The 12205-nt window shown below is 37.6% G+C and overlaps 2 protein-coding genes across 3 annotated transcripts; one reads left to right on the top strand and one right to left on the bottom strand.

Annotated features, from left to right (window-relative positions):
• Positions 1–358: 358 nt before the first annotated feature.
• LOC100253016 (uncharacterized) lies at positions 359–9465 on the top strand. Of its 2 annotated transcripts, none has more exons than XM_002268830.5 (6): positions 359–673; positions 6501–6573; positions 6820–6913; positions 7197–7313; positions 7408–7465; positions 8180–9465. In XM_002268830.5, exons 1-6 carry the CDS (start codon positions 641–643, stop codon positions 8708–8710), a joined length of 906 nt encoding a protein of 301 aa, XP_002268866.1. In that variant the 5' UTR covers positions 359–640; the 3' UTR covers positions 8711–9465. The 2 variants fall into 2 exon arrangements, with proteins under 2 accessions (XP_002268866.1, XP_010651571.1); XM_010653269.3 differs by having other exon boundaries at positions 7197–7325.
• A 440-nt stretch (positions 9466–9905) lies between these two features.
• LOC100247908 (F-box/kelch-repeat protein At5g26960) lies at positions 9906–11744 on the bottom strand. Its single transcript, XM_002268907.4, has one exon. The coding sequence runs from the start codon at positions 11434–11436 to the stop codon at positions 10186–10188; it is 1251 nt and encodes a 416-aa protein (XP_002268943.1). The 5' UTR covers positions 11437–11744; the 3' UTR covers positions 9906–10185.
• Positions 11745–12205: the final 461 nt, after the last annotated feature.

Raw genomic sequence — 12205 nt, 5'->3', positions numbered from 1 at the left:
AGTTTATAATACACATCCAATCCTTCCTATATTTCAGTTGATTTTTTTAATAAAAAAAAAAGGATAAGAGGATAATGACAATATAGGTCGTTGTTTTTTAATATAATAAATGAAAGGTGACGTTCCACTAAACACAGCATCGTCGAAAACAAACCCAAGGTCGGTCAACTCCAACCTCCCCACACTCAAACCACCCACCGAGTCCTACATGTCGTGGCAAATCCCCAGTCGTCCATCACAGGAACCCACCTCCTCCGTACATTTGTACGGCTGAGTCGACCCCAAATACGGATGCCGTGGGAGCACGACCGATTCGTAAAATCTTAAATCCTAAAAAAAATAGAAAAGACACAACACCAGTGAAGTTAACATTAACTTAACCATGGTTAAACATAGAGTGAAACCAAAAAGTCGTGTCTAACCCTGGTTAGTTGGCTTTTGTTTCTCGGGTCTGTAAGCAGCAGTTTTTTAGAGACCGAAGCCAAGCGAAGCCGGACAGAATCTGAAAATATTTTCATCGATTTTATCATAATATATATTTTTTTTAAATAAATCCAGTGAAATGGGTTTGCTCGTGGATATCGACCATTTCTAGGGTTTGTTTGTACCGTTTTCGATTTCGTATTCACAGTTTCACGCCATGAGGAAGAAGCTCGACACACGATTCCCTGCCGTAAGTCTCCTTTTGTTTTTTGTTTTTTTAATTTATTTATTTATTTAATGTCTTCAAAATTTCAATTTTGGCGTGATAGTTTGACTGCATGTTGTTGATGGTGGTGACTGTAATTTTTTTCTTTTTATTTTTTCTTTTTGTTATGAGAATTTTGTCAATTAGTTCATTGTTTTTGTGTTTATCTGCTTAGGTTTCTGGATGGGAGTGTATTTTTTTTCCTATGTAGTGTCTTTTTCCTTTTCCATGTCATGTTTGTGGTTAGGGTTTTAGGTTTATCCTAGTGTGGTTCTGATGGTTGTGTTGAGCTTATGTCTATTTTTGAAGTTGTAGTGGATTCCTTTGGTATATTTGAGTTGTTTTGTATGGACAACAATAATAGGGTGTGATAGTTTTCTATTTTTATTGAATTGGAGTTTCTTTGAGTTATAGAGTAGCAACTTAGGGTGTGCTTGGTAGGTGGGAATAGGAAGGAAATCACAATACAATGCAGAAGAGAGGAATCAAAATCCTAATGAGAGTAGGATTTAGTTTCCATAACGATGAATTAGTTATTCTTATTCCCATTCTCAAACACAATCCAAACACATTGATGAATAGGAGATGGAATTCATTTCTCCATTCCCATTCTCTATTCCAGCATTCCAAACATGGCCTTAGTGCGTGATTGTTTGGTTTCATCCTGTGAGCTTTTAAGATTATTGGTCGGGCATAGGGAGGTTCCAGGTTTGATTCCTTCTAAAACCAGACATTAACTTTGAAGAAACCGTGTATGTATATATATATATATATATATACATATATTGAGTTTGAACTTCTTGAGGATTTGATTTTGAATTTGGTAAGTTGTTCATGTAAAGTAATTGGCTATGGATTTTAATCAGGTGGTATTGAAAATAGATGCTGATGGATACACTTTGCAATTGCAATTTCTGGATAGACTGCTAAAATGTATCTCAGGATTGCAAGTTCTGGTCAACATTTTCCTTGAATAAATATTCAAATTTTTATAATGTTAATTCCCATTCAAATAATTCTGCACATTGACCTTATACTTTAGTGATTCTTTAACTAGAATCGGCAAAGGAACTTATACACTAGAATCAGAATAGGTGAGGCTAGGGACCCTAAATGAGAAGGTTAACACCTTGGAGTTGGTAATATCACTGTTTATATATCCTGTCCATGAAATTAATCTGACTTTTGAAATATCCTTTATGCAGTTTACCCGTTCCCAATTGAAATAGAAGCAATGATTATATAGCATTGCTATGATTTTCACATTTCCAATTTACACTCCTTACAGAAAAAATAAAAGGCATAGAAAGGGGTTTGACAAGCTTTCTTTGTCTTGTCAAGTGGAATTTATTTAAAAATGATGTCTCATGCAGCATATGTGTTGAATCTGTTTTCTCTGCTTTTGCTCAAAGCTAATAAGCCTAAAGAAACAAGAAACAACGACTAAGAGGGTCTCTTCTTGATTGGAAGCAACATGGAAAGCACCCGAAGAAAACTTATGAAAGAACAAGGAAAATATCTGATAAAAATAATTTTAGTACTTTTAGTATTTCATACTTTTAATGCTAGTTTTTTTTTCCTTAAAAAAAAAAATAGAAATGGTTTTAGTAGTTTATCTTTTAGTCAAATTTATTTATTTTTTGGTTTCAAATTTGATTGGAAAATGAGTGATATTACTTCTAGGAAAATAGAGCCTTAAGTGGTGTTGGTTTTTGTCTTAAATCTAAATAGACATTACTTTTACTGAAGTCTAAATAGCACTTAATAGTTTTAAGTATTAACTTGCTTGCTTTTCTTGTTTTCTTTAAGTCTTTAAGAAACTTGCTCTAAGACTTAAGTCATTTTTAAAATTATTTATTTTTTAATTTGTCACTTTTTCTAAGACAATTTCTTATAATGAAAAAAGTAATTTATTTAATTTTACTTTTATCTTAAAGCAACTTGCTTTAAGACTTACATTTAAAAAACAAACTCCTTAGTCTTATTAGGAAAAGGAGGTTGATGCAGCTATAAAAATCTATGTGGTTTTCTATTTTATTGAATAGAAATGATTGAAAATTGAGTAGTTATCTAGCTTCTTGGGGCATGATTGTCTTCCCTAAGTGAGATTGTTAGAAAACTTTTGTGTGATTGCCAATGATCTATCTTCTTCTTCTTCTTTTTGTCTTTTTTCTTCTCTGATTTCTCATCTTATTATTCAATAAAGGAAAATCTTCTGTAGTACTAGAATTTTGAAGGTCCTACATCATTTGATTTTTTAGATGACAGTTGTAAGTGGAATATGGAACAACAATCCATGCTTTCGCATTAGTATACTAATATGCAATATTAAGTAGGGTAGGATTTGATCTATTGGAATAAACACAACCTAAGTTGAGGAGCAAACATTGAACACAATTCTCCCTTGTCACCCATTGGCATTAATGTTCTGTGCACTTTCAAGGAGTTCTTGATGTTAACCACCCTTACATGTTTAAAAATGGTTGCAATCAAGGTGGAGTTCATATCAAACTGGTCTTTTGCAAGGAAAGTTTTTTCATTACTATTACAAATTTGTTAAGGATGTTATGTTTGTCCTTTAATGTCTCTTTTAGAGAGGGATCAATAATATTCTTTGCATTGGTCGCAAAGATGTGCTTGAGACTTTGGTGTGCTTCTTTTGGTGCTTTTATAAATTTCATTTCATTTTCCTATTAAAAAAAGAGAAAAAAAGTGCTTGAGACTTGAGAAGATTCAAAGAGATTTTCTTTGGGGAGGAGGAGTCTGTGAGAAAAATCCTCATTTGGTTAAATAATCGATTGCATGTATGAACAACAAGTAAGGTGTTACGGGCATTAGAGATTTAGCTATTCTAAACAAGGTGTTGCTTGGGCATAGTTTTAAAATGCACAACACTTCAGAGAGGGAGCTCCTATGGCACCAGGTCATTATGGGAAGTATGGGGAAGCAAAGGGGGGTTTGCTCTTGTGAGGTAAGGGATGGATACAATGTTAGGGGTATGGAAGGAAATAAGGAGAGGATGGGAGGATTTTAAAAGAAGAACTTGTTTTGAGGTGGGATATAGAAGGAGTGTAGTTTTGGAAGAACATTTGGTGCAAAGATACAAAATTGAGCATGTCTTTCCTTGCATTGTTCATTGTAGCCACTCATAGGATGTATGGATTGTGGATATGTGGGAGGAGATAGGGGAAGGGGGGCAATGGAGTTTATTTTTCTCAAGCTAGTTTAATGATTGGGAGCTAGAAAGTGTTAGAGGCCTTTCTAGCAAAGATGCAAAAGTATTCAATAAAGAGGGGCATGGAAGATAGATTGTTATAGAAGGAATCAAAGGGTGGATTGCTCTCGCTCAAAGTCTTCTACTCTTGGTTGGAGTCAAAAAGAGAGAAATTTTCTAGTAAAAGTATTGTGGAACCTATGGGTGCCAACAAAAGTAGGATTCTTTACTTGGTAAGCTACTTGGGAGAGAATTTTGATTCTAAATTAGCTAAAAAAGAAGGGATGGACTTTAGCAAATAGATGTAACCTTTGTAACATTGATGAGGAATTAACCTATCATGTCCTTTAGTTTGCTAAAGTGAGAATATTATGGCATTTATTTTTCTAATTGTTTAAAGTTGGGTGGGTATTGCCTTCTATGGTTGAAGAAATGTTATCAAGTTGGCAAGGGACCTTTGGGGGAAGAAGTCCACGAAGGTGTGGAGGGCCGCCCTTTTGTGCTTATTTTGGATCATTTGGAAGGATTGGAATCATAGAGCTTTTCTCCATAAAGAACATTCAGATCAAGCTCTCAAAAACTATTTCCTATGCTCTCTCTAGCTTGGGACTAGAAAGTCTTTAGATGGAGCTCCTACTTATAATTTTTTATTTTGTTGATTGGTTGGGCTCCTTTTGAGGTGAAAGAGGTGTTTTTCATTAATCTCCCTACTTTGTTGCCTTTTTGGCACTGGTGTATACCCCTTGAGTACTTTGTTGAATTCTATTTCAATTAGAGGACTGTCTATAATATTCTTACTTGCCTATTAAAATATATATTTTTTGCAATGGTCCTTGATCCTCATTCACATCAGGGGTAGAATGAGATGAACAACCTGCACCATTGTAACTCATGTCTTGGTTTAATGGTTTTTTTGTAGATGTATGTCAATTATTTTCCCATTGAATATTCTTATTTACATTTTATGCTGGTCAGCATGCTTTAGGCGTGAGATTCACCCTCATATGTACTTGTTTGCACTTTGATAAATAATCTTATATTTATTCTTCACCTTCTAACTAGATGGTGTTTGATTTCCTTTTCCATCTTAGAAATGCACTTAAATTTGGATGTAGTATCATCTATAGAAGTTTCATCTTTCTTGATTGAGTAATTGATGTTCATTAAATACCTCCTTTAATTACATTTATCAATAATCTCCTAAGACACAAGTTTCTCTAAATCTAATTATATTATAAAGTGTTGCTTACACCTTTTTAATCAATTCAATGTAATGGACAACATATTTAGAGAATAATACTTGTTATGTGTTTAGTTTCTCAAGTATTAAATACTTCTTACATACACATTCGTACATGTCCTGAATTCTGCCACACACACACACACATTTGTACATGTCCTGAATTCTGCATTGTATATATAGATACAGATACACACACACACACATACATATAAACAGGCATACATAGATAAATTACTATTTTCCTTCAGTATCACTTGGTTTTGAAAAGAGTTTTAATTGAAATTGAAGATTGCAGTAGAGATCTATTATCATCTGATTTTAAATAGAAATATGAAATTTATTTGGTTTGAATTTCTTTGAAATCAGAGATTTGTTCTCATTTGATTTTAAATGGAATTCTGTAATGCGTTTTGTTTGGATTTCTCCTTATTTACTCTCTATGTCTCTCATATCCCTTTTGATTCTTTGTCTTAATTCAATATTGCATAGAATTTGGCAGACAAAAGAATTTTTGCACTTAAATTGTGTTACTTGGAATTTACTATTGCATATTGACATGGGTTAAGTGCGGTGGTTCCAAAATAAATGCAGATTTCCCTAGGTTTTAGACTCTTTCCACAGAAACTAAGTAAGATCATAGGAATGTCAATTAATGTTAAGTGATTAATGAAATAAAAACTTAGCATTTAATTGGAGGGACGGAGGGAGGGAGAGAGGGTGGAATTATTTCTGCAGAGAAATTGAACCCCTTTATCTTGGCAAGGGAATTGAGAGATGGATGACCCAAGTTTTAATCATGTAGACTTTATAGGTGAGACCTACCACTTTCTGGGTGACGATATCTGCTTTAATTGATCATCGTGTACAGCACACAAAGACATAAGATGATAAGTGAAAGCACACACTGATTTTTTCACATTCAGTTTGCAGCATATGACAAGGGCATTGAACCCTTTAACCACATTTTTATGTTCTTTGTGGTTGCACATGGGTAATGCACTAGATATTTGCTTTGGCAGAAGAAGAACGAATTCCATGAACCATGCATCTTGGGATGCAGGTTATGAAAAAGAATTTTGGGGGTGGAGGCCCCTGTGGCCTGCCTTGGGTGGTAAAGGTGTTGGGTTGAGGCAGAACAAGCCCTTTTAATAACAGATTTGTTGTGTTCCTGTTCAATGGCATAAAAGTGCGAGTAAACTAGTTCAAAGTCAGGATTCTACAAATATGATTCTGCTTATTTAAAAAATGTGCGAGCTATTCATCTTTCCATGGTCATACTTCTGTTTTGAAATGTTATGAGCGTCTTTTCAGTGTAAATATTCCATGTTTACTGATTCAAAATGTATGTTTGGCAGTCCCGTATTAAGAAGATAATGCAAGCTGACGAAGATGTTGGGAAGATTGCTTTGGCTGTGCCTCTCCTAGTTTGTGAGTAACCCTAAATATTTGCCTATTAAAATCATTCTTTCTTTATGGTTCTGAGGTGCCAATACTCAGGCCTGCTTTTCCATTGTTCAAATATTTTACTCTATTCATTTTGCTTGCTTGTTTTCTTCTTTGCTCGCTTGCTTGTTTGTTTTTTGTTTCATGCATATGCATGTGTCTGTATATATTCTTCCTACAATTGCTGTGGTTATAAAGTTTGACACCTTTTCTTGAATATGATGAGCCCAGCTAAAGCTTTGGAACTATTTCTGCAAGATCTTTGTGATCGAACATACCAGATAACACTTGAAAGAGGAGCGAAGACAATGAGTTCTTTGCATTTGTAAGTAAATCATTTTAAGACCTTGAGGCTTGGCTCAAGTGGTAAAGGATTGGGGTGGGTTTGTGGGAGGCTCCAGGCTTGAGTCCTTGTGGAAACTTTTAAAGAAGAAAATAAATAAAATAAAATTTGTACCTGAATCATATTTCTTGCTTTAAATTAATCTCTGAGGAAATTTCTTTTAATTTTTCTCATCATTTTCAAGTTATCTTTAAACAGGAAATTTGAGTCTTTATTCTTGAATATCTAAGGTTGTATTTTAATCTAAAACGCCTAAAACTCACAGGAAGCAATGTGTACAGAGATTTAATGTATTTGATTTCCTAAGAGAAATTGTCAGCAAGGTTCCTGATCTAGGTTGTTCTGATGCTGGTGGGGAGGATCGATCTGCCTCCAAAAGAAGGTTTTTGAAATTGTAATGTATTTTTTTGCTTGTATTACTGGAATTACCAGGTTCTAAGAGATTAATAATATCGTTAATTCTTTTTCTATTTCAGGAAAGTTGTTGATGATGAAGGAAATGACAGTGATGAAGAGTCAAAGAGAAGCAGGATGGTAAGCCATTTACCCATCTTCCTTAATTTCATTAAATTCATTTAAATAAACTCTTTATTTTTTAACTCACATGCAACATGTGACATATGGGCTCCAAATGGTTTTGTTTGGTTGTGTATTTTCCATAATGTGCTTCTGAGAACCTTTATATGTTCTTGCATATTTGGACATAACCAAAATTCTGGTTTTCTAGGTCTTTCTCAAACTTGATTTGGTGAAAACAGTGTTCCATGGAGACATATAATGTAATTAGTTTCAATAATTTCTTAATAATGTGTCTGTTTTGGTGACCTACATCTATTTGACATGCTTTTTATTTATTTATTTTTTGATAGTATTATTTATTAAATATCAACTGTTATTTCTATCATTTGGTAAACTTTTGTTGTTTTATTCCCTGAAAAGGGTCATGACGATACTGGCAACAAGGCATCTTAGTACTTTTATATGAATATCGTTTTTTATGATTACTCATCTAAGCATGTAGCAATTTCAATTAGCTGTTTAATAGCAGATTCAGTACAATTAAAATTTGAAAGAGCTTGATCACGGATCTCAGCTTTTTATGCTTCCTATATTGAGCACTCATAATGTTCTCTTCCTTGTTTGTCTATTGGTTTCCATTTTTTATCAACTATTAGATGAGGTTGATATCAATAGCTGTGGTGCAACTCTAAGGATGTTCTTTAATAGTTGTTGTGTGCTTTAATGCAGCATGAAACAGGCCACACCGTTGGCAGTGGCAGTGGCAGTGGCAGTGGCAGAGGACGAGGAAGGGGAAGAGGAAGAGGTCGTGGGAGGGGCAGTCGAACAATAGAAAGGGATACCATTGCAGAAAGTGAGAAGCCTGAAGATGACACTGACATGCACACTAACAATGACAATCAGAGCCAAAATCCTGAGACGCGGGATAATGGGGCTGAGCCCGAAGAATCAAAGGAGAATATATCAGTTGTCAAGAATGAATCAAAGGAGAATATATCAGTTGGAAAGAATGCTGATTCATGTGTTCGAAACTTTGACCTGAATGTGGATTTGGATGAGAATGGAGACTCAACATCGATATTGCCAGCTGCCCCTGCCCCTGCCCCTGTTACCCCATCACCAAAACTTACTGAAATGAAGCATGAGGAATACCCTGGGTGGTCCCTCTCTGACATGGAAAAGATGGAGATAGATCCCATTCAACTGGCCAACTTAAATCGAAGAATAGATGAAGATGAGGAAGATTATGATGAAGAATAACTGACAGATGCTGGTGCTTACCTCAATTAGGTTAGTAGTTTCTCATTCTGATACAGTGGGGAATAGATGTTAGTATGGTTTAAACAGATAAGTAGAGAAATGCTTTAGGGAAATAGAAGAAAGCAAAGACTGAAAAGATCATCCTAGGTAAGCTCCAAGATGAAATGATCTTTTCCTTTTTTCCTTTTTCTTTTTTTGATCTTTAGCTGTATTATATATTTCAGTAGCAACTGCTAACAAAGTACGGTTTAAAAAGAAGTGATTTCCCTGAGCAATTTGGTAGGATTTATGTGACTACCTTTGTTTGAGCTAGCATTTTTTGGTCCTGTCTCTTTCTTTCTCCCTGCATGTGCCGTCTTGGGGGCTGGATCTTTACGGTGGATTTGGGATTTCAATGTTTCATGTCTGGGAGGTGTTCTTTGATGGGCCATTTATCTGACCATCGAAAATGGAATCATCTGGATATGTGGTTGAGATGGACAACGAGGGAGTTCATGTTCTGATGCATCACACAGTGGATAGTGATTTGTTGTAAATAAACTTAGATACTTTAATCACTGTTGGTTCACATGCTAGTGTAAATGTGTTGTTGCTATATAATCCAAGTGATTATATAGTTTCTGATAATGCTTCTTTAATGGGCTCTGATGTATCCAGAACTTTCTGCATTTCAGATGATGTTGGGGCTGTAAGTTTATTGAACAATTTTGATCTGGTTGTAATAGGAATTAGAAGCTTCCCCATTGTTTTCCCTGTATTATTGGTGAAATGGGATTTATAATTGCTTGCTGATGCTGTGTGTGTGTGTGTGAGAGAGAGAGAGAGAGAGAGAGTTTGTAGAAAGATACCAAGCACAACATATGTGCTATTTGTGCTATTTTTCCACCATGAAGGAATCTAAGGGAATTTAATTTATAAAGGTGATTTGAAGTGCAGGCAGCATTATATTGTATGTTACTTGGTGTGGACATGTCAATGAGTCTGGCAAGGCAAGGAAGGGTCCATTTGAAGTGAAAAAGTGAAGCCAGGGTGCTAAAACCTTTGGCTCTTTCAGTCTTGTACCTCTACACCATCCATAGATTTACTCACAATCTTAATTTGTGAGTTACTAGTAATGTAAATAAATAATTATATCTCCTCTGACACTTTTCAACTTATTTGTATGTACATTTGAGTGACCCCATCGCCAATAAGATTATAAAAGCTGAAACTTATCCTTTACTTTATGTCTCAGAAACATGCTCCTCAATTACTAAACATATAGTTTCAAATCAAAGCAATCCATTTGTTTACTTCTTTTTTGGCTTTTTTAAGAGTTGGCGCCGTTTGACCAACAATAGAAAAACTCAAGGTTTGTTCACTAGAGACTAGTGACAAAGTCACGGGGCCCGTTCCCCCCACCGTACACCATCCAGCGCATGTTAGCACCACTCATCAGCACCTGAAAACGGAAACCCCTCCTTGTGCAGCGCAATTTAGCACTCCACGCAAACGCAGGCGGCGCGTCGAATCACCTCCGGCAGATCCGCCCCTCTGCTCCACTCCCCGGCGGCGGCGTCGTATATCAATACCAGCCCTTCTCTTAAGCCTCTGGTGCTCCTCCCACTCCGTCTCAGCAAGTCGTCTATACATCCAGTGACCTGAATCAGCGCCACCGCGTCTCCAACTCCAACGCAGCTGAATCTCACGCTGCTGTCCAGTCTGACTTGCGCCGGAAGGGGTGGACTCTTCATCCTGCACCACTCTCCAAACCCTCCTCCCCCACTGCCACTGGTGGCTTTCCTCCGAGCATCGAATCTCCAAAAGGACAGTTCCACCGCGTGGCTCGTCAGAACGTAGACAAATCCGGCGGCAGCGCACGCCGCCACCACGCATCCTCCGCTGGGCACGGCGCGGCTCCTCAGCCAGCCACGCGCCTCCACGTCGTACAAGTCCATCGAGCTTGCGTACACATGCGCCTCCGCTCCTGCGGCGAGTGGGACGACCTCACTTTCGGACGCGCCAATCTTCAGCCCTCCTATCACATACACTACACCGTCCACCGCCGCGCCGATGCACCCATATCGCCGCCTCGGCGCCTCCGCCACAACGCTCCATTTGTCGCTGACTGGATCGTATTCCTCCAGAGCCGAGGTCCTGGCCGCCCCGCCAGCTACATAGATCCTTCCGGCGACCATCGCTGCGGCGAATTTCTTCCTCGGGAAAACCATCCCTGCCTTCGCCGTCAGGGCACCAGTCCAGGCATCGTAACGTACCATCTCCCTCCTTCCGATAATGTAAATCCCCCGGCCAATCGCGGATATCCGCGAGTGCGACAGCGGCCCTCGAAAGCCCTCGCCGCCGTCGCCGGCGGGAATAAAGGAAGTTCTCCAAGAGTAGGCATCACCGAAGCGGAGAGTGGCAGCGAAGAGACCAGAATCGGTAACAGAGAAAACAAAAACAGTGTGGTAAATAGAGGCGTTGCGGCGGCGGAGGTCGTAGAGGGCAGAGGAGGATAAAAGGCGAGACCAGCGGCGGCAGACGAGAGAGACAGAGGGAAGAGAGGAAGAAGAAACCCTAGAGAGGCATTCGAGAAGGAGGTCGTCGGGGAGGGAGGAGATGGTGGTGTGATGGTGGTGGTGGCGGGAGATAGAGCGGTGGAGGGGCTGAGGGTGGTGGTGTTGGGGGTTGGGGAAGCAGGACTTCATGAGCCATGAAAAGTGACGAGAGTGGCAGCTATCTGACATGGGATATTGGATTTGATTGGGCAGTCCACCCTCTGTTGCCCTTTAATTAAAATGTGAGTTCCGTGATTGGGAAAGATATTTATAAGCCCCCTGCCCCACCCATTGGATTTGTGGTTTTCATTTTCCAGTTTCCTCTGCCACTCCTTCTCTTCTCCCCAGTCCCCACTCCAATGCTCCTTTCTTCTTCTATTTCTTCCAACCCTTTTGCATTGATATATATTTTCAATTAATGAAATGTGGTAGTGGATTTAGAATTGTGATTACAACTCCACACTTTTTTAGCCATTACAATTGAACCCTCCAATACCATTTTTGAGGCCTACATCTTCAATGCTTGTGGGCCCTACATCTTCCAGGTTGAAGTTATATATATAATTTCATTGTTTATAAGATTGACAAGTTAAACAAACCCTTATACCAGATCGATAGACTCTAATATCATTTATAACAACAATCTATATCCAATCGTGTGCATTTTATCCGACTTTAAAATACGTTTATAAAATTAAAAAAAAATGTTTCTTTTTTTATTATTATTCCTTAATTACCCTGTCGGTGGTATTTGCCCTATTTCTTCACATGATAATAAAAAAGGTATTAGAAAAATAGAAAAGAAAAAAAGAAGATGTCGACGTTTGAATCATTATGCATTGTAATCAACGTCAATTAAAGAAAAATGTCTAGAAGTCAAAGACGAATAAATAATACATTAGTCACGGGGACAAATGAGTAGCCCATAGAAGAGTATCTAATACCAAAAAAAAAGAAA

Source organism: Vitis vinifera, chromosome 6 (assembly GCF_030704535.1).
Source record: "Vitis vinifera cultivar Pinot Noir 40024 chromosome 6, ASM3070453v1".
In the NCBI taxonomy this organism is placed as follows: Eukaryota; Viridiplantae; Streptophyta; class Magnoliopsida; order Vitales; family Vitaceae; genus Vitis; species Vitis vinifera.
This window is presented reverse-complemented; position numbering and strand designations above follow the sequence as displayed.